Source organism: Felis catus, chromosome F1 (genome assembly GCF_018350175.1).
Source record: "Felis catus isolate Fca126 chromosome F1, F.catus_Fca126_mat1.0, whole genome shotgun sequence".
Taxonomy (NCBI): domain Eukaryota; kingdom Metazoa; phylum Chordata; class Mammalia; order Carnivora; family Felidae; genus Felis; species Felis catus.
In genome coordinates, this window is record NC_058384.1 from 55,655,779 (window position 1) to 55,678,892 (window position 23,114).

A 23,114-nucleotide genomic window follows, 5' to 3' on the forward strand; every position below is an offset into this window, starting at 1 on the left:
CTCACGGACTGCGAGATCGTGACCTGGCTGAAGTCGGACGCTTAACCAACTGCGCCACCCAGGCGCCCCCAGATGTTTATTTCTTGATAGCAAGTTTTCAGAATTGGTTTTGGAACTGCTGTTCTAGGGCTGTGCTCAGAGCCTACAGCTACATAACTGGGAATTCCTTCAATGGAAACAAATCCAAACTTCCGAGAAAGGTAGTGTTAATTTTTGAAAACTGCCAAAATTCTGCTGAAGAGGAGGAGAGAAAGCAATGAATTTTCCTACCTGATAACACTTTTCAAAAGGTAGATCTGAAATCCAGCTGCTTCTCAGACCATGCCTGCTGCTACTTAGCCTGTCTAAGCAGTTTTCGTCTCTTAACTTCTATAATGGCCTTCTGGCTGGTCTGGCCGTTCCCCACCCTCCACGACTCCCACCCCAGCCCCCTTAGAGCTTGTGTTTAGCACAGCAGTTATGAGTGATTCCTGTTAGGATGTTGGTCAGATCTAAATCCTCTGTTCAAAGTCCTGCAATGGCTTCTCACCTCACTTGGCCTAGGAGCCAAAGTCCTTTCTGTGTCTGGACCTGTCCCAGCCTGACTTCCCTCACTCAGGCGCCTCCCCCGTGCTGGCCTCCTTGCTGTGCCTCAAACACCTGAGCTCACTCCCTCCTAAAGCCTACGGCTGCTGTGCCCTCCTCCCACATGCTTCTTCCTGCTCTCTTTTTCACTTAGGTGCTTCCTTGGATGTCACCCACTTAGAGAGGCCTTCGTGGTCACCCGAGCATCTCAGGGCCCCTCTTCCCGATACTTCCTACTTCCGCCCTCCGCTGCACCCTGCTCCCTCCCTTCTCATTTAGCTGTGCTTGATCTTCTGCTGTGTCTCTATCTCGTTTCTGGTCTCATCTCCACCCTGAGGGACAAATTCCCGGAACACAGCGCCTGGTGCGTAGTGGGTGCTCAACAAACATTTTCCAATGAATTTAAGAAACATTTCAAACTAAGATTCAAGTACGAGGAAATGTTGTGAGATAAGTGTGTCATATCCCAAGGGGACTCTTTTGAGAAACATTTTATTTGGGTTTGAAAATTCTGCTACGTTTGTTTGAAAGGTACCTAACTATTGATAAAGAAAGAAGCACTTATCTGCTCATTTTTTGCTATATATTCAGAGCTAATGCTGGTTAAGTGGATAATAACCATGGAGGTAAAAGAAAATTACGTAAGAGATTAATTAGACTGATATTCTTAGGTAACCCATAAACTCTCCTGTTTGCAGAAAAACCAGGCTCATTACTTTATTTTTTTGACTCATTGCTCTATAATCACACCCCCTAAATTAAAGTTCTCAGCTGAATATAAGAAGGGACTTAAATTATAATGTAGGCCAGATGTGTTATTGGTAGCCAGGAAGTAGGAAAGGGTGTTGGAAGTGTGGTTTTCAAGTATGTGTGTGTTGGTATTAAGTCAGAGTGGAATTGGAAAGGGAGATCAGTCAAGAAAGTCAGAAGATGTGGCCCCGGAGAGCTTGCAGTCTTCTTGGGGACACTCCTTCCCCTCACAGCAGGAAACAACTGGAATTATCAAACTCCATAGCACTAGGCTGTGTGGTCCAGCCACAAGGACTGACATGACTGCATGTCTTGACATAGTTTCCTTTCAGATGCTTTCACTGAAGGTTGTCCTGCACATATCTCTTTCCTTGCCTATACTGATGTGACTTGTGTGCAGTTGAATGTGTTTTCTCTGCTGTGTGATTTATATATGACGGTCTTATGAATGCTATTGAGCTGTGACATCTGAGAGACTTTCTGTTCACACAAAGGACTCCTTCATCCCTCAGACCTGTGGAAATGAATTTACTTGTTTATGCATATGTGCAGTCAGTACAAAGGCCCATCTGTAGAGGAGTTTAAAAACGTGAAGGAAACAATAGAGAATTATAAGGTGTTTTCATCATAGAGGAAAGGCTTTCCTGTGTGTGTGTGTGTGTGTGTGTGTGTGTGTGTGTGTGTGTAGCTTGAAGACGTATCTGGTGACCTTTCCATAAAGACCACTAATGATCTATATGTGCCACTCTTTATCATAATTGCACATGAGTATACGTAATACAGGAACTCTGCACTATAAGGAGAAAGACTTAAGGTCGTGACATAATAATGAAGATATCTGAGCTCCAGAGAGACTGTATTTTTATGTGTGTCTTTCTTTTGAAGCCGATACGTACTCCCTGGGAGTCTACTGTGCAGACTCTCTCGAAGCTCTTGTGAGGTATACAGCCTTAGAGGGATGCAGTTTCAAAGGAGCCATGGCAACTACAAGACAGGGCGGTGGCAACAGCAAGATAAGTATCGGGTCTGCTCAGCCACTTCTGAAGGATAATCAGCAGTCAGTTTCTCAAGCACCCCCAGAGCGACCCAGCAGTGTTACGGGGGGCTATGGGGCAGCAGGAACGGAGAGCTACATTTGTGTCTGCAGGAAGAAAAACCATTGCACCCACTTCTGATTCTTTTGTAAGGCCCTGTTTTCTCTTCCCTTGCAGATGCTCTTTCTTGCCTTTTCTCCCTTATATTCATTCCACAAAGAGATGTATTAAATAGAAGGGTAAAAAAGCAGTATAAAATTGCTTACAGTGATGATTTTTTTCTGTCCTTGAGATGTACACACACACACACATACATACATAATCTTTGTGATGTGTGTACATAAAATTCCAAGAAGTAGTTTATTTTTTTAATGTTTTTATCTTATTTTTGAGAGAGAGAGAGAAAGAGAGGGTGACAGCGGGAGAGGGGCCGAGAGAGACAGGGAGACAGAGGATCTGAAGAGGGCTTTGCCTTGACAGCAATGAGCCCCATGTGGGGCTTGAACTCACAGGTGAAGTCGGATGCTCACCTGGCACCCCCAAATTCCAAGAAGTCGTTTCTATCACTCTCAAAGACTGATTGTCCAAGGGCTTATTTGTCACTTGATTGTGTGCGTCTTTCTAATGAGTCGATCGGAATTTACCAAGAAGGGACTGTGCAAATTCAGTGGAGAAGACTCCGCGGAATACGAGCCAGAATGTCCTTTGCTCTGAAGGACTTCATAGAGCGTTTCGAACATACGCAACCCAGGATAACCTGTGAACACCTACTGTTTGAATTATGTCCCCTCAACAAAGATATGTTGAAGTCCTAACCCCCCAGGACCCCAGAATGTGACCTCATTTGGAAATAGAGTCATTGTAGATGCAATCAGTTAAGTCAAAATGAGGTCCTACTGCAGTAGGGGGTAAACCCCTAATTCTGTGTGATCAGCGTCCTTATAAGAGATGACTGTGTAAAGACAGACGTGCAGGGACAATGCCATGTGAAGACAAAGGCGGAGGTTGAAGTTAGGTAGCTTCAAAGCAATGAATGCCAACGATTGCTGGCAAGACACCAGATGCTGGGAGAGGTAAGGAAGGCTTCCTGGAGGCTTCCCAGGAAGCATGGTCCAGTCAATATCTTGATTTCTGGCTTCTTGCTCCCAGAACCGTGGTAGAGTGAATTTCTGCTTGTTCAAGCCTCTCTGTTAAGGCAGCCCTGGCAGTCTAACATGCCTACCGAGCAAACTCTCCCTAAGTTCAAGCTTATAGTGCTTAGGATGGATGAAGGAGTCCTGCAGAGAAAGGAAAACACATTTATTTATTCTCTTTTGTAATGAGCCAGCACATCTCTGTGCCCTGGACTGCGTTCTCACAGTGCCCAGGATTCTTGCCAGCCTTTCAGATGTTAGTAGTTAACCTTTTTACCTCGTTGATAGCTATCTCCTTGCTCCAGGAAGTGCCCGGCTTCGGTGACCTCATTCTGCCCCATGAACACATCGCTTTAAATTGTTGTTGAGAGGTCTGCGTTCCCTTACTAGCGTGTGGACTATTAAGAACAGGGACCATCTTATTGTCCTGGACAGAAGGGCGATGCCTTGCTCACAGCAAGTGCTTAATATCTGTTGAACTAAACTGGAGGGAGTGAGCTCTAAAATAAATGGGAACAAATGAATAAATGAGGACTCGGGCACATATAAGATGGCCCAGCAATTTTTCAACAAATGGATGAATAACTAAACAAATTAACTGATTGTATTAAATATTTTGGAACATGTAGGTTGGTTTGGCTTTTGGCTTTTGTCATGTGGGCAAAAGGTTCCTCCACAGTCAATGTAAGTGGTATGTTGGAGAATCTGTTGTTCCTCCTGTGGATAAGCCAAGAAACACTTTCATCAGTGTGCTGAGTGTCTCTTTGCATGAGAGTAAATGCTGGTATTAGCAAGATTTCGACCCAGAGAGTCGAATCTCCAAAATTAAATCAGTGAACATGTGTTCTTTTTTTTTTTAATTTTTTAAATGTTTATTTATTTTTGAGAGAGAGACAGAAAGAAACATGAGTGGGGGAGGGGCAGAGAGAGAGGGAAACACAGAATCTGAAGCAGACTCCAAGCTCTGAGCTGTCAGCAGAGAGCCCGACATGAGGCTCGAACTCACGAACCGTGAAATCACGACCTGAGCTGAAGTTGGATTCTTAACCAACTGAACCACCCAGGCGCCCCAGTGAATGTTATTCTTGAAGCCTCCAGTGTCAACCAACTGGAATGCAAGGATTATGGAGATATAAATAAGTGCATGCTTCCCTCTCTCTTTTAGTAGCTTACTAACTACCCCGTTGAAAAAAATGGATACTTACACTCATGCAGCATTACCCTCGAGGCCACTGTGGGCAAAGGGCTGACTATTCAGCACCCCCAGTAATTGCTGGGGGCCTAGGATAAGAAAATTGACTTCAGAGTGAAAGTAACCATTTCATTGAAAAGCTAGGCTGAAGAATAGGAAGGTTTTCATTATTGTTTTGTTTGTTTTTGTTTTTAAGTAAAAATGGGAGGAGTGGGGAAGGTGTCCTGAGGGATACCGGTCTAAATGCAGAGTTGAGATGTGGAATATATATTTTAGGGATACTGTTTAGATTTGGTTTCTAGGGATGAGAGGTGAGTCTGGGATGACGGATTGGTGACAAGTTGTGTCTGAAATACTGACCTATGGAATCTGAAGCTTATTCATTAGATAGTAGAAGCTTCTGGAAGATTTTGACCAGATAAGGAACATAATTATCATGATAGTTCCCATTTACTGAATACCAGCAATGTGATAGGTGCTTTCTCTGCTTGTGTGTTGTTTAATTCTCTTAACAAACATAGAAGGTGGTGTCTTATTAACCCATTTCATAAATAAGAAAATCACAGATCCAGTAAGTGATAGTTTATGTTTGCCTGACTTCAAAGCCTATGAAACTTTTCACTGCATTAATGATTTCCAAAGGCACTTGGCAAACCCCGTGGGTTCTTCAAAGAAACTTAAGGGACCACAGGACCGGTTATTAGTTGGCAAAGATGGGCAAGACTCCTGGCCTAAATTGGGCCTCACACCTTACACGAGTGAAGTTCTCCTTTTTTGCTGCCACGTGCAACATAACCACAGGATGTTGATCAAAGAAACAGGGCCCACCAGGAAAGAAGTACCCAAGGACCCAGCAACAGGGTATGGTTTTGGCTCTAGGTAACTTAACATTGTTCTCATCACCTTGATGAAGCACCAAGTTGCTGATGCTACGTGGCCACAAAGAATAGCATATACGTTGAGTAACAAACAAAATTCAGAGAGATCCCAAAAGGCCAGAGTCCAATAAGTTCCAAATTAAGACAGATAATGTGTAATTTGCACTTAACCAACTGCAAGAATGAACTGCATAAGCATAGACTTGGGCAGTGGTTCTCAGAGTGGACCAGCAGCCTGGGCATCACCTAGGAATATGTTAGAAAGGCAAATTCCTATTAGATCAGAACCTGGGGGGTGGGGCTGCACAATCTGTGTTTGAATAAGCCCTCCAGGTGTTTCCAATGCAGGCTGAAGTTAGAGAACCATGGGCCTAGATAGACCAACTTTCCTTTCCCTTTTTGCCTTCCTTCATTTCTTTCTCTTTATTCCATGTCATTCCAGAAAGGATTTGGGGTAGAAAATCTGACCTAACAGTTTGTGTGTCAGGACAAAAGTTTTATTTTATACAACGTTTACCCTGACTCAATGGTGTGGTGTGGTTGCTGACAAAAGTAAATAGTTTGCCTCAAAAATAGCGACCAGAACAAGGAGGGCAAGAGCCCCTCTCTTCCACGCGGGGCACATTCTGTAATATTCTCCACATTCTGCTAGATTGCACCTGAGTGTGTTGAGGAAATTATTATAGAGGAGTATTGAAAAGGGGCGTGACAAAGATGGTGAGGGACCTCAAACCTTGTCCTGAAGGAAGCAGTGGAGAGAAGCCACCTCTTATGGCTGGTGCCTGACGTGGAAAAAGCATTTTACATCTGTACCGGAGAGCAAAATCCAACATGGGGGAGCCCTTTCCGCTGGAATTCAGAGGGCAACATGTCAGTCCAGACTTATCCTACAGGGCGTTGGTAACCCAAGTAAGTACTTCAGCCTCTTTCCATTAGCTGAAGACTGTAGATAATAAAGACTGTAGATAATCACGTCCACCTCACAGGGTTCTTTGGAAGACTAAAAAACGTGAAAACGTGCAAATGTTTGAATAAATGCAAGTGACTGTATGAATGTGGAGCAGTGGTACTGTCATTAAGGAAGGCTAGTTGATGGAGACTTTATTTTTTATTTTATTTTTTTAACATTTATCTTCGAGACAGAGAGAGCATGAACAGGGGAGGGTCAGAGAAAGAGGGAGACACAGAATCTGAAACAGGCTCCAGGCTCTGAGCTGTCAGCACAGAGCCCGACGCGGGGCTCGAACTCACGGACCTTGAGATCATGACCTGAGCCAAAGTCGGAGGCTTAACCGACTGAGCCACCCAGGCGCCCCAAGGAGATTTTCTTTAAAAAAAATGTTTTAATGTTTATTTATTTTCGAGAGAGAGAGAGAGAGAGGGAGGGGCAAAGAGAGGGCGACAGAGGATCCAAAGAGGGCTCTGCGCTGACAGCAGACAGCCCGACGTGGGACTCGAACTCACTAACGGGATTATCATCTGAGCCGAAGTCGGACACTCAACCAACTGAGCCCCCTAGGCACTCCGATATTGAAAATCCCAGATAAGGAAAATTACAGCATACAAATTACTCAGAAGCGAGATGGCCTTTCTCAAGAAGTAGTGAGGCTACTTTCATGAGTAGTCTTCAGACAGAGACCAAAATGTTAGAGAATGAATCGTATGGGTTGGAACACATGGCCCCCAAGTGCCTTTCTAACACGGACGCTTCATGCCAGTAAAGTTAGAGAATGTGAGGTCAGGCAGATCTGAGAGAATGTGGCCAATAGAGTAAACGCTTAATTCAGCATCTGCTAATCACTTTGTGCAAGTAACCGCAAACATTTAAATACACTTAAATGTTAAGTACAATAAAAACATTAAATGCCTTTAAAAACAACAACTGGTTAACCAGGATCCGGTTTTTCTCTACAGCCCTATTGTTACATTTCTCTTTCCATTAGAAGTGTGGTTGAATTGGCCCCCTGGTTTTCCTGTGGGTCCGTTGATGTTTGCATATGCAAAGTAAAATAAAATACCTAATGCTTTCTATACCTCTTTGCAGCCTCTCCTAGGAGCGGAATGGGTATCGCCCTTGGTGTCTAAGCCAAATCCTGAGTTGATTTACAACATTATACCTTTAAGACTAAGCTTTCCTCTGGCTGTAATTTGCATCTAGTCCCCCCTTTCTTTCTTTCTCCCCCAAAAGATTGGGTAACATCAGTGACTTTTGCCTCCATCCACTCTTGATTGGCTGCTTTCCAGTGGCAGAGAGATGAATGGATCCTTTTGTGTAGGGAGTCTTGTAATTCACTGCCTTGCCAAAGGCAGTATGTGGGTATTTTGCACGTATTATAGATAATGTGTGTATATCAATAATGTAATGAAGGTAACATTCATACCGCTGTGGGTGGTAGCTAAGTGAGAGACAGCTAAATCTCATTGTCAGTGTATTAGAAGCTGTCTTTTCTAATTCGGTCAGAAACAGTTGTTGGTCTGTTACTTGAAAAAAGTCAAAGGGGCGGGCGGATTATAGAAACAGGAGTGAGTGAGTGTGGGGGATGAGTATTTTAACTTAAACCATATATATGTGTTTTTTATAAAAGGCCAAGGGCTTTTCTTGGACTCTGACTCTGCCTATTGCCAACGCATGTTGTATTTTTTTTGTGAACGACATCCATTAGGCATCATCTACAATTTGGGGTTTTTCGTTTCTTTGAATAAGAAAGAAGTTTCAGGCCAATTTGCTGAGCGACGGGCGTGCAGGATCCTTCTAGGTTTTTATCAGATTATTCCTATTGTTATTTCTTCAATAGCTGTCTCTCTGACATCTAAAATTAGAAGAAAACTTTGTTGTGGTACAATATACATAAAATTTACCTTGTAACCATTTTTTAAGTACCCGATTCAGTGGCATTAAGTGCATTCACAATGTCATACAGCCATTACTACTGACTATTTCCAGAAATTTTCCATTATCCCAAACAGAAACTCTGTACCCATTAAATGATAACTCCCTGTTTACCTACCCTCCATTTCTGGTAACTTCTGTTCCACTTTCTGTATCTATGAATTTGCCTATTCTAGCTGCCTTATGTAAATGAAATCATATAATATTTGTCCTTTTGTGTGTGGCTTATTTCACTTAGCATAATGGGTTTTTTTTTATGTTTATTTTGAAAGAGAGAGAGCATGTGTGAGGGAGAGAGAGAATCCCAAGCAGGCTCCACGCTGCCAGCACAGAGCCAGTCATGGGGCTCGATCTCATGAACCGTGAGATCATGACCTGAGCCAAAATCAAGAGTCGGATGCTTAACCAACTGAGCCTCCCAGGCTTCCTTAGCATAATGTTTTCAAGATTCATCCATGTTGTAATATGTGTCAGAATTTCATTCATTTTTATGGCTGAATAATATTCTGATATGTGTATATACTACATTTTATTTAGATTGTTTGTATATCTATTGATGAACACTTTGGGTTGTTTTCATCTTTCAGCTATTATGAGTAACATTGCTATGAACATTGGGGTACAAGTATCTGTTTGAGTCCCTGCTTTCAGTTCTTTGGGGTATATACTAGGAGTGGAATCACTGAATCAAATGATAATTCTATGTTTACCTTTTTGAGGAACCACCAAACTGTTAAAAAAAAAACTTTTTTTTTTAACGTTTATTTATTTTTGAGACAGGGAGAGACAGAGCATGAACAGGGGAGGGTCAGAGAGAGGGAGACACAGAATCCGAAGCAGGCTCCAGGCTCTGAGCTGTCAGCACAGAGCCCGACACGGGGCTAGAACTCACGGACTGCGAGATCATGACCTGAGCTGAAGTCAGCTGCCCAACCGACTGAGCCACGCAGGCACCCCCAAAAAAACTATTTTAAAGCAACTTGTATGTATGAAGACTTTCCAAAGCATTCAACTTGGTTTTCACAGAAGCAACAGCTCTCTTCACTTTTGGTCCCGTATTTCATCATTTCTAGGCCATTTAATTCACCTGTAAAATTATAATATCAAGTCCAGCTATCATAAACAAGTTTAGAAACATGTACAATTGATACTTGCTAAGCATACGACTCAACGGGTAAGATCAGAAGTGCTTGGAACATAGTAGAGAGTAGCTTTCCAGCAAATGAACCCCAACATAAGCTAATATATATTATAGAACAAATGGAGAATCCTGGTTAATCTGGCCAGCTAAGTGGAGGACAGCTAAGAAAGCTTCTAGTGTTCAACTAAACTATCTTGGTCATGATACGATATCTATAAAGGAATTTAGAAGCGAGTTTGGCTCTAGAAAAAACAACAGCTGCATTCCCATGACTGTTCACATTCAATACACTTGTTAGGAGATAGGAGAGAGACAGACAGCAAAAGCTAAAATAGAGTGGGGAGTTGACTGATCTAGTCATTTTTGTATGAACTCTTGAATTTAAGGAAGTACTAATCGATAATAGCAGTGGGTTGATTTTCTTCCCTTCCAGTTTAATTTTGTGTGGGTGATAAATGGAAGATAAACAGGGAATAGGGAGGCTGTGCCTATTCTTAGAAAGAAGATACCTTTCAAGTTAAGATTTGAGACTCTGAGATGTGATTAGAAGGTTTTCTAGCCAGTTTTGAAACAGCACCATGAAGCTGTAGGAGGAGTATTTTTATATAGCATCATTCATCCTAGTTAGTGACCCAACTGATTAAAGGTTTGGGAAATTGCCCCTCTAAATATGGGCTAAAGGAACAGGGTTTATTTAGCTTAGAGAGAGAGAGAGCAGGCATGCTGAGGGGGACTTAATAATAGTCTCCAAGAATATGAGGGATAGTCTATGAGTGATGGAGAGCAGCTGTTTCCTGTTTCCACTGAGGACTGGGTAAGAAAGAATGGAGTTACACTGCAACAAGTCGGTTTAAGACCTCCTTGGCCATAAAGTTTGAGACAGCAAACCCACAAGACCAAAGCCACCTCTCTGTTTCTGAAGGGGGCAGCTAACTAGCTGTCATTCTTGGGTGGTTTAAATGGGCTTGCTCTTGAGCTGGTGAGAAGACATAGAGAACCTCTCAGTCCTATGAGAATATGAAGTTGTCTGCTGTCAGAACCTCGTGGTGTTTTGTGGCCGAGGGACCACTTACTAGAAAATGAGATTTAAGAAAGAAAACAAGTTTCAGAATCTTCTCGCTCCGTTTTGGTCTGCCTTTAAAGCAAGATCATCTAAATTTACCTCTTCTTTCTAGGTGAAGAATTTCCATAGACTTACCAGTCTGTGTTTTCCCTGCTGAGTTGGTCAATGTGGTGGTTAAAACAAATTCTGTGTCTTCAGTGGGACTCTCTATATATTTATATCAGAGCTAGATATCATAGACATTTGATATATTTTATATATGCAAAATATGTAATTAATAACAACAACGAAAACAATGTGCTGATTAGGAGCAAAGCCAATAAAAGCATTATGAAATAATTCATCATTATAGGAGGTTGATGAGGGGAAGAAATTTAACATCAGAAAAATGAATTCTGGATTTGCTACTGATTTTTTAAAATCTTTTTTTAATGTTTACTTTTGAGAGAGAGAGCGCGCACGCGTGCGCACGCGTGCAAGTGGGGGAGACACTGGGCCCCACGTTGACAGCAGAGAATCCGAAGCGGATCTAGACCCCACACACCATGATATCATGCATGACCTGAGCCAAAGTTAGACACCCCACAGACTAAGCCACCCAAGGGCCCCTGGATTTCCTACTAATCTTTAAGCAGTGAGGCAGATGGAAATGCTGAAAACTTCTCAACCATTGTTATATCATTGTTATCCTGTTAGATTAATCATACCATTAATTATGAACTGGACGTGTAGTGTCTTATTTGCCCAACTGGGAGTGTTTTCAAAACATGGTTTGATTTACAGAGAAGTGGACTGCTCTTAAGCTGTACCTTTAAAGTTACAGGTTTATGACTGCATTAACTGTGTGTACATTCCACACGTTATGTTTCCGTCTTGTACCAACATTTATTATAATCTTATTAAAAAATCTCTGCTTCTATCACTGAATGTTTTTTGTTACCTGGAAAGGGGTAAGCATGAATCATGATTCAAAACTGACCCCCATAACTCTTTGGCCTTCAAAATCCAGCACTGAAACAGGAAAATTAGGGGATTGTTTTGAATCCTCTCTCAATACGTGTTCACCATGAGGCACTGCATGAGTTACTTAACCTCCTCAGGTCTCTGTTTCCTCAATCTACTTTACAGGAATGTTTTGAGGATTAAATGAAATGAAATCATGTGTGCCAAGCCCAGAACCCAGTGAGCACAGCCCTCAAGCCATGTTTACTTTCTTCCTTTAATTCACAAAGAACATCTCTTGCCTGTGGTAGAATCATGATTGCCTCTAGATTGTCTTCAGTTAGTGGGAGTTTGTTGAGCCTCAGGGGCAAGACCGTAGAGTAGGTTTTGTCTAAAATTCACTGAAGGCCCCCCAAAATTCAATTGTGTGAATGTCTCTCCTTTTCTAAATGTACTTGATCCAGAAAAAAGTCGACCATAACACCAAATATCTTAGGAAGCGTTTGTTGCAAAAGTACCTGAAACAAATCATGTATACACAGGGAAGAAAAGTTCATTTTGAAATCAGCAAGAAGAGTATGCATTTTTGTTTTGCAAGGTTTAAAGGAGAGTAAATAAGTCTTCTGGGTATTCAGAGAGTCATGTAATATACAGTGATTAAATTGAGTTCAGTGCTTTGAAATGGCATCAAATCAAAGATGTGATCATGGCCATGGGGAAGCTTATGAACTTGATGGAGAGACTAAACCTACATGTATGAAATGAGCACAGAGTAGTTAGACTTAATATCAGGAGGGGCAGGTATCACATAATAGGGCTTGAGACCCCAGGTACTAAGGAAAGGCAAGATACAGGTTTGGGTAGGGATTTAATAAAGCTCTAGGAGACCTGGGATCTTGGTTTGACTGGTTCATAAAACCCTATCATTTAAAGACAGACAGAATTTTTAAAAACCACATAAAACATTCACTTCCTATAGAAACCCTATAGTTGCTCTTTACGTATTTGAAATAAATGAATCCTTCTGAAGTCTCAGTGTTCAGGCTGATTTGCTTTCAGGCTCTTAATACACACTGCCAGACTGCTCCTGCCCAAATTCATTCTTGGTCTGTGGGATATGGAATATCTTTATAAATCATAACAAGTCACATTGAGAGTAAAAATCCCAGCTAGAGATTTACCTCAAAAGCTGAGGCATGCCACATATATTAATGTTGGTGGATTTAGAAACCAGGGTGAGACCTTTTTGTCTTTATTAGCAGGAGATTTCTAATTCAGAGCCTTCCAGAGTGTGGGCATGGATCCTCTGAACTGGCCTGCTCCTCCTATCCCTCCCCACCTTCCAGCTCCCCAAATTAAAAAAAAATGGAGAAGCAGAACAACAAAGCCATTAACTTATTGGAATAGAATTTATGGCTGAAATCTTGCAAAGCTTATATCAGCAAAGTAAAAATAACTACTGTCACTTTCTTTTAGACACTTGGCTTTAAGGTTCCTGTCACCTTTATCCTAACACACAGATGACTTAGTAGCTCTATTTTTCATGGCAAATGGCCTGGTGTTATGTTTTTATGCTCACGGCCATGCTATTAAATGACAATACATGGGGATGATACCAGAGTGGAGCTACGTTTAGATAATGAATTGGAATAGCGTTAATGGTTTTGGGTTAGGCATGCTGTCCATATGCCAGCTGAGCTTTTTCCTTTCTCTCTCCTTTCCTTCCCCAGATTCTCAAATCCAAAGACTTAACGTCTCCAACCCAGCGCTACATTGACAGCAAAGTCGTGAAGACAAGGGCAGAAGGCGAATGGCTTTCCTTCGATGTAACTGACGCCGTTCATGAATGGCTCCACCATAAAGGTTTACAACCACCCTCTGTGTTCATCCCTAGCTGTTCAGTGACCTTAAGTTATTGTAAGTTGATTGCAGATTTAAGGGTATTGTCACACATCCAAATGACCTCCTTGACTTCATGTTTTCCAGACAGAAACCTGGGATTTAAAATAAGCTTACACTGTCCCTGCTGCACCTTTGTGCCATCTAATAATTACATCATTCCCAATAAAAGTGAAGAGCTAGAAGCAAGATTTGCAGGTAACTGAAACTTGGTCGTTTGAGGTGGGGGAGGGAAGGGCCTATATTGATAGTCTCATGGGGGACGAAATCAGTTTGCAGGTGAAATCGGGATTGTTTGGTGAGGCCTGGGGAGTTTTAGTTGTGTGGGTAAAAAAATGGTTGGATAAAGATATATAAAGGCAGAAAGGATTGGGACAAAGGAATTGGTTCCCTGTTTACGTTGCTCAGTGCTCGGTGATGACCGGGCAGTAGTAACTGGCTGATTCATCAACTTCCCAAACTATTAGTCCGTTAACCCCTTTGGTCTTCATTTAAGCGAACCAACTTTCCACCTGTGCTGGTATTATAGACGACGATAGCGGACATTCAAGGAAATCCATTGATAATGCCCCAGACCCAATGTCGGGAGCTCACAACTGTATTTCACAGAAGGGAATCTCTTCACACCACAGCCTCTTTAACTAACCTTATACGGATCAGAACCCTCCACCTTTCCTAGCAAACGGCTTCCTTATCAGACTTTTGTAATCATTTAAAAAACACATAACTATAAGTCTTTAGTTTTCCCCTATTTTGCTTCCCTCTTAGTGATTAGCCAAAGTTCAAGGAGAGTGAAGAGATACCAAGGGTTTGAGGCAACTTCTCTTATTAGATAACCAGATTGGAGATGAGCGTTAAGAAGGAAGTGTGCTGCGGGCTAGTGCTGTATGGACTCCATACCACCGCATCTGGGAGCTGAGTTCCCTTCCCAACCACCGCCACCTGAGACCTTCATCCTCATGCAGAAGGCTACAGTGGCCCTTACTCATGGAAAAACACTCCCAGAAGTCTAGAGATTTATTTCAGTCTCTAACCTAGCCATGATTCTCTAGAGTGTGGAGATTAAATGCTTAAACTGGCAGTCTCTTGAGCATGCTTTGGGGAGCTCGAGTTTCTAAATCTCAGATGGAATCAGGAAAGTGTTGAGGATGCCATAAAATAAATGAAAAAGCCCTTTCTTCGCCGCTTCCCAAAATAGCATTAGGTAAGGGTGACTTCTGTTTCACTTGAACCTAATTCACTGCAATTTAGTGTAAGTCTCGGGTTATGTTCATTAGAGAAATCTTCTGAGTTTAGTAGTCTTAGGAAGAGAGTGGACTGGTGGGTGACAAGGCATGTTCTTTTCAGTCGCTGAGGGACTGAACGTGGCCTCAACTGAGGGTTGACTAAAATAAACGACCTAGGTTGCCCTTGGACTATGGTCAAAGGCCTCTTCTGTGGTGATCCTCATAACCAACAAGCCCTGACTTGGACACCGAGCTGCCTCCTGACGAGAGCAGCTGCAGTTAGAAATGTTCCTTGTCACCTCCAATTGTCTTCTTATGTCCTATTTACGTGGGGAATGACTGTAGCCAGGTGATGATGCTGTTGTGGTCATCACTGCCATTTGTGATAGAATACAAAGCAAAAAAAAAAAAGGCTGGTTATATTTGATGAAGGTAAAGCTAAATGTTTGTTACCCAAATGCATTTTTTCAAGGTATTGATGGCACCTCCACATATACCAGTGGTGATCAGAAAACTATAAAGTCCACTAGGAAAAAAAACAGTGGAAAGACCCCACACCTCCTGCTAATGTTGTTGCCCTCCTACAGACTTGAGTCACAACAGTCCAACCGGCGGAAGAAGCGTGCTTTGGATGCAGCCTATTGTTTTAGGTAAAGGAAATAAAAATAAGACGAAGTAATTATGTCTGTTGACTCTTGTGCTGCCTTTGCCCTTTCTTACCAACTGACCTAAAAACTGCACTTATTGCTTGAGGCCAGGTACATACAGTACAGTATAGCCATCATATCTCCCAAGGTCATTCTTCCCAGAGGCTTAAAACAGTTTTTCTGCGTTGTAGTCATCGGCTTCTTGCAATGAACCAAGGGTGAAGTCAGAAAATTAGCTCCTGAAGTTGTTTCCCAGATCTCTCGGAAGCACCTGGGGGCTGAAGAAGAAATTGAGCTCCTTGCTCCCCAAAGCAAATATAAGTTTACTTGAGGGGTATGGTGATGGGTCCTTAATTGGAAAGACTCACTATCTGTATTGGAAAACGCTCCCCTCCCCCACCCCCAACAGTAGAGTGCCCATGGTCATACCTTTTGTCATAGTTACACATATGAGAGAAATAGAAGTAGAATGCTATTTATTGTGTCGTTAGCTACAGAATATGAGGGACTAAAGGCAACTCAAATCTATTTCCCATTCTTACAAGAGTTCATGGTGGAGAGAGTGCTAGTGTTCTCCTGTGGTTTCTTATCAAGCCTCATAAGAGGAAGTTTCTCTTTTTATTTTGAGAGCTGGGCCAGGGGGGGTGGGCAGTGAGGGGTTCTCACTGATGAGAACTGCTCCAAGAGTTCATGAGTAAAATGGCTTTTTTTGCTCGCCACAGTCGATGGTTGCACTAAGCAAGGCTCCACGGTTTTTGATCTCTGTTTCGTTCCTGGATCAAGAGACATGAGATAAAATGAAGGACTCATTCTCAAAGGAAAATGTCTTAGGTGGTTCCTTGAAAATAGCTGTCGTACTTGATTCATTTTATATTTGAAAGGACAATCAAGGCTGGTTGGCAAAACTGATCTCTTCCAGCCACCTCTCTGCGTATATATAGTCATTCTAGGGAAAGGTTTGACGTTGAAGGGTATGGCCAAAAGACTCAGGGTGTAGAATTCACAAGGGAAAGTAGTCCAGCAAATCATCGTAACACTCCATCGTGGAAGTCGTTCGAGATTACTATAAAACCATTCGAACCTGGCCCATGAAATGTGCTCATTGGATGCCATTTGAATGAGTGAATGAGTCATTTTTCTGACTTGGAATGAGGGGTGGGGGAAATCAGCTTTAAAATCTCCACCGCTCTTTCTTCTAACAGAAATGTGCAGGATAATTGCTGCCTACGTCCACTTTATATTGATTTCAAGAGGGATCTTGGGTGGAAATGGATTCATGAACCTAAAGGGTACAATGCCAACTTCTGTGCTGGAGCTTGCCCGTATTTATGGAGTTCAGACACTCAGCACAGTAGGGTAAGTATTTGGCCTGTGTCTCTTCTATTCTTGGGTTGCTAATGTGTACCTGCTGAGAGTATGTCCAGTGAATTCTAATTAGCCTGGTGCCCACTCATCAACACACTTGAATGGGTGCTGGAGAGATCCTTTTGAGTGATGGGGAAGAATGCCGGCTGCAGGTGAAATCAGAAGTAACAATGACCAGTTTGAAGAGTAGGTTTTGCCTCCCCGATGAGATTATAGGCAACCCGAAGACAGTGTTGTTTAATTGCTTTCTTTTTATCTTATATTCTCAACGGCTGTAAGTGATTGGTAGCTATAAAAAATCAATATGTCACTTAGTGTCACATATACAGCTAGGATGTGAAGGGACCCAGGTCCCCATCTAAAAGAGGACCTGTTATCACCTACATCAGGGACTGTCATAGTAAAGAAAACTTTGAGGACCTCAGCTGATGGCATGGCATCGTGACTCACCAGTGTATGGCAATTAAAAAGTCATTTATATAGCCAAATTATGGAAAGAGCCCAAATGTCCATCAACTGATGAATGAATAAAGAAAATGTGGTGTGTGTGTGTGTGTGTGTGTGTGTGTGTGTGTACACACACACAGTGGATGGAATAAAACTTGGCAATGAAAAAGAATGAAATCTTGCCATTTGCAGCAACAACGTGGATGGAACTGGAGGGTATTATGCTAAGTGAAATAAGTCAGTCAGAGAAAGACAGATAGCGTATGTTTTCACTCATATGTGGAACTTGAGGAGCTTAACAGAAGACCATGAAGAAGGGAAGGGACAAAAATAGTTACAAACAGAGAGGGAGGCAAACCATAAGAGGCTCTTAAATACGGAGAACAAACTGAGGGTTGATGGGGGCAGCAAGGGCGAAGGGAAAATGGGTGATGGGCATTGAGGAGGGCACTTGTTGGGATGAGCACTGGGTATTGTATATAAGCGATGAATCATGGGAATCTACTCCCGAAGCCAAGAGCACACTGTATACACTATATGTTAGCTCACTTGACAATAAATTATATTAAAAAAAATAAAGATTAAAGAGTCATTTAACTTCTCTAAGCCTCAATTTCTTATCAGTAACAAGGAATGTTTATGTTAAAAGTGGTCTTTAAAATAACAATGCCAAACTCAAGAATAGATGTAAAGAGCAAGACGATGAAATAAGTGAAAATGATTTGAAAATTAGGATCTCCAAGTCTTCATAACCCAAAGTGAACAAGAATCTAAATATTCTGTCAAGTTACTTCAGTGAGGGTAGAAGGCTAATTCAGAGAGCAAGTCCTAGATTGGATGTCATGGGTTAGTAGCCCAGATCAGCAAAGACTTTTTCTATGTAGTGATGCCTGTCCAAGCCAAGTGTTTTTTCCTGGTACCTCATAATGTAGGGTTTTAGAGATGGAAAGTTATCTTGTCCAAACATCTCATTTTTCTAAAGAAATCCGGGTCCAGATTGTGTAGATTACTTGCCCCGGATCAAACAGTTGGTGACAAACCAAAACTTGGAAGGCATTTGGAAGGCAGGCTTCCTGGCTTTATAACCAGGCCTCCGTTTGCTCTGTCTTACTGAGTTTAATTCCTGAAATGTGGCTACACATTGGGGTTATGCCTCTGTAAATCTCCTTATTAAAGAGGCATTAGAAAAATTGCCTTCACTGCAGGGTAGGAAAATGAATCTGCTGCCAGAAGGATCACATAATGCATTCGGCTGAATTCAAGAGTTTTGGGGTTATCAATTATTTTAGACCATCTGCATTATAAAATTTCTCTTTAATGCATATGAAAAATCATGTGCTAGCAGAACATGAAGTCTATTTATTTATAAATGCCTACATATGCTCGACTTTAAATTGACAAATAGGACTCTCCTTCCTTCAGCTGTTTTCCCAACTCCCCTGTAGATTTTGGCACTCCAGGCTGACCATGTGCTTGGCCATGTGAGGAAAGCTTGCTCATGTCTGTCCCTTTGTCTGAGCTCTCTGGCCAGCCTGCTTCAACTGGGCTGTGGCCACAGTAGCTGTAATGTGGGCAAGGCCCAATTGCCAAGTAGAAACATAATTCCCCTCCCTGATACACAGAGGGAGTGTGTGAAGGCTGAGACCATGCTTGTTTTTCAAGGAGAGAGGAAGAATAACTGTCATGGTCACAAATATGTGGTTTGGACAGTTACCCAGGGAGCCAGAGGTAGTTTAATAAAGTAGTCAGTGTTGCTGCACTGAACAGACCTTCTGTCTTAGGCTGAAAAAATGGCCGTGAATGTCGAGGAAAAGGTCACTTGCTGTTTGCCTAACACATTAATGGAATCCTTGGAAATGTCTCTTTATCATCACTGGGGAACCTACATACTTCCACTGGTAAAAGTCGCATAGTCCTTTGATATAAAATGGAGTTAGGGGCATAGAACCGACTCTAGAACTTTCTCTTCATTCCATTTTAGGGCTGGCTATCCGCCCTCCAACTTAGGCACTACCATTTGCCACGTGAAATCTAAATGGAGGGTTGATTATCATTGTTGTTTGAAGCAAAACGTAAGAAAGTGAATGTGTAAAAATACAGATTTCTTTTAACATCATTCTTAATTAACTCTTAACTGCTGAACTCTCGATTGTATTTATGAAGCAATGATAAGTGAAAAGACTTGCATCTTTTTCTCTTTTAAATGAAAATGTAGGTGATATTAAATTGGCCCGAGAAGACACAGCACAGAGAGGTCTCACACTGCAGACAGGTGTCTTTTTCTATGGCTAAGGGTAGACGAAAGCTTTGGTGGTAGTTTTAATGACACCTGTGATTCTTCCACTTCTCCGTATATTCACTTCTTCACCGAGTGCAGGAGTCTCCTTTCATCCAGAGAAGACTTACTAGGGCCATCAGGTCAAAACAAAGTCCAGAGAATCCCTGACCACAAGGGAACTCTCATCTAGGTGGGAATTGGAAATATACACTAGGTTACAAAGAAGTGTAGACACAAGAACAGATACTGAGAGGATCAGCTTTTTCGACGGCCAGGCAAGTATGTGCAGCAAAGTAGAGATCGAAGTGAAGGATTCTTGGGGAAACTGTAAAATCTGTTGAATGAATGATTTTGTGCAATCTGAGCTTCTACAAAACCATCTGTTTACGATGTATGAGAAAAGGATTCTGTAGGAAAATGATGAATTCAGTGATTACTAGGAACACATATCAAGTTGACCATAATTGGGGGTTAAGAGAAGGAAAGTGACCAAAAATAATTTAAATTGTCTACTGAGTACTGTGACTGATAACAGTATGGAATGGTTCTTTTTAAAGTAATTGCCACCCCATTTTTTTTGGTCTTTTCCTATGTTTTCTTCCTTCTCCTGTGTCCTTTCAGGTTCTCAGCTTATATAACACCATAAATCCAGAAGCATCTGCTTCTCCGTGCTGTGTGTCCCAGGATTTAGAACCGCTAACCATTCTCTACTATATCGGCAAAACACCCAAGATTGAACAGCTTTCAAATATGATTGTAAAGTCTTGCAAATGCAGCTAAGATTCTTGGAGAAGTGGCAGGACGATAATCACATGGTGGTGATGATGATGAGGACGACAAGAACAATGACAATGTTTGTAACAAGAAAACGTAAGAGAGCCTTGCTTCAACAGTGTTAAAAACATTTTGAAAAAAGCGGTACTAGTTCAAACACGTTGGAAGTTTGTGGTTGTGTTTGTTAAAAATGGCATCTGAAACAAAACAAAACAAAAAATTGAAGGCTTTATTCTACATTTCATCTACTCTGTAAGCGAGAGAGACAAGAAGCAAAACCTTTTTTTTTTTAAGACAAAAATAAACACTGGAAGAATTTGTTAGTGTTAATTATGTGAAAGGAACAACCAAACAAACAGGAAAATCCCATTAAGTGGAATTGCTGTACATACTTTTCCTATCCCATGCCTCACTTGATTTTTCTGTATTGCTATGCAAGAGGGACCCTTCCCGTTCTTACCTTTAGAGTTAACGGTGAGTTATTTATTGTGTGTTACGATATAACGAACATTTCATTGCCCTTGGAAAATAAAACAGGTGTATAAAGTGGAGACCAAATACTTTGCCAGAAACTCATGGATGGCTTAAGGAACTTGAACTCAAACGAGCCAGAAAAAAAGGGGTCATATTCACGGGATGAAAACCCAAGCGAGTTATTATATGACCAAGCCAGCCTGCATTAAGATAAAGACCCTGAAAGCACATGCTATGTACCAACTGCCTAAGGAAGCTTCTTGTAAGGTTCAAAACTGAAAAGCCTGTTAATAAAGGAACTTTCAGTCAGAATAAGTCTGGAAGATTTTTTTTTTTCTTTTTAATTGTAAATGGTTCTTTGTCAGTTTAGTTAAACCAGTGAAATGTTGAAATGTTTTTGATACGTACTGGTCAAACTTCAGACCTGAAAGTATTGCCGTATAGCTATGCTATTGGTTTTTTCCTTCGTTTCAGATATATGTAACCGTACCTATATTATTATAATAGATGGGTATAGAAGCCAGTATAATTGGAAACACATCTGCAGATCTCCTTTGCAAACTATTAAATCAAAACGTTAACTACTTTACATGCAATGTGTAAATTTTTACCATATTTTTAATGTTCTGTAATAATGTCAACTATGATTTAGATTGGACTTAAATTGGGGCTCTATTTTTAATGATTGCTCAGAACTGTGTGTTTCCTTTAGCTGGCCAGTACTTTCGAGTAAAGCCCCTATAGTTTGACTTGCACTACAAATCTGTGTTTTATAGTGTTTCCTCCACTGTGCTTTGTGCATTGTCCATTATTATGACATAAGCTACCTGAGTCCACTTGTCCTGTAGATTTTCTTTTATAAAAAGGACAGATTCAAGTTCAGTAGTCTTCCTCCATCTTCTAAGCATCCTTACTAATCAGTTCAGATGTTAACAGTCTTCTATTTTAGGAAAATTGGGGAATATTATAGATGTATACATAATTGAGCTGAAATATTTTAGTTTTAGCAGAGGCCTAAGGATCTGACTGTAACTCGGAATCTTTGTGGCTGAGTTAAGAAAGGTTTCTGCAACTTGGCTTAAACAGTATGCTCACCGAATTCTATTGTTAGTAGAGATCAGACAGTTCATAGGAAACATCTTTTCCTTTAATCAGGTTTTTAGTGTTCAGGGGGGAGATGGAAAGATTTACATATTTCTTGATTTCTTTTTTAAGGGAGAAAAAAAAAACCGCCCTGGTCAGCCTAAGTCACTCAGTTTGTTCCACGGAAGTTAAGGTTTTCATGTGTGTTCTTTGAGGGTTGTAAAGGTACAAGCCAAATCCTCCCATGATCAAAAAGTGATTTTCTTCTCTGAATGAGACTTCTCTAGATCTGAGGCGAGAATTTACCTTGCTTTAATAAATGAATGATTTGCCACATCGTTGCAGGGAAGGTACCCTTCCGCCAGGGTTTGTAGGAGACGACAGTTTGCCAATTGTCCCTTATTCAACTGTCAGATGAAAGTTACTAGGTAAAACAACGGAATATTTGCAGCGTCACCTAAAGGGCAGGATGGCGAGGTGCGAATCCAAGAGAAATTGTCTGATAACCTGTACTTCTAGATGTTTGACTTTTCCTGGCCGTTAATCAAATGACAAATTGGATTCGCAAATTTGAAAACTGGAAAAGCGAGAGGGGGGACGCCCTACTGGTGAACAATCTTTGTGTTGGGGGTAACCCAATCCCAGAAATGAGTGTGTTGATTTTTTTTCCTTCCGTTTTCGATGAATTCTATGTAAATCACTTTTATTTCTGCAGGTGTTTTCCTCTCAGATAGAATGACGTTTGTTTTGTATTATTTTGTCTTTCCTCATGAATGCACTGATAATATTTTAAATGCTCTATTTTAAGATCTCTTGAATCTTTTTTTTTTTAAGTTTGGGGGTTCTGTAAGGTCTTTACTTCCCATAAGTAAATATTGCCACGGGCAGGGAGGGATGCGGGAGGGAAGGGGAAGATGTTAGTATACGGGTGGGGTGGGGCTGCAGTTTTTATATGTTAAGCAGCAGTACAGTTTTCTGGTTGGCATGGTTTAAAAAGAAATGGACTATAAGATTAGCTGTTTTGTATTTTGATGACTGATTATGCTGTATTTTAACATGATGTATGTCTGTTTTGTGGTGCTCTAGTGGTAAATAAATTATTTCAATTCTATGTTGATGTGTTTTTCCTATCATGGTGTTATCATTGAGACTAGAGAACACCTCTCCTGCAATGAGAATCATCTCAAGCTGGGAAAGTCATGCATCTTTAAGACTGTGCTCTTATTCTCAAGGATATTCACTTCAGAAATGTCATGGTTTATAGCCCATGAGCCAGGGCATATGTACCAAGGACTAAAGAAAGCCCTGTGCAGTCTTTTTATTCTCTTGTTTAT

General features: G+C 41.3%; 1 protein-coding gene across 3 annotated transcripts in view; it reads left to right on the forward strand.

Moving 5' to 3' along the window:
- Nucleotides 1–22,891, forward strand: part of TGFB2 (transforming growth factor beta 2) — an 82,608-nt gene extending 59,717 nt beyond the window's left edge. For 2 of the 3 annotated variants that reach the window (XM_003999507.6, XM_003999506.6), the window contains 5 exons: nt 13,318–13,450; nt 13,574–13,684; nt 15,185–15,362; nt 16,562–16,715; nt 20,071–22,891. In XM_003999507.6, coding sequence (XP_003999556.1) covers nt 13,318–13,450; nt 13,574–13,684; nt 15,185–15,362; nt 16,562–16,715; nt 20,071–20,229 — 735 coding nt within the window. In that variant the 3' untranslated portion in view covers nt 20,230–22,891. The remainder of the gene's footprint in view (nt 1–13,317; nt 13,451–13,573; nt 13,685–15,184; nt 15,363–16,561; nt 16,716–20,070) is intronic. The other variant, XM_006942972.5, reaches the window with a different exon arrangement.
- The last annotated feature ends 223 nt before the right edge of the window (nt 22,892–23,114 follow it).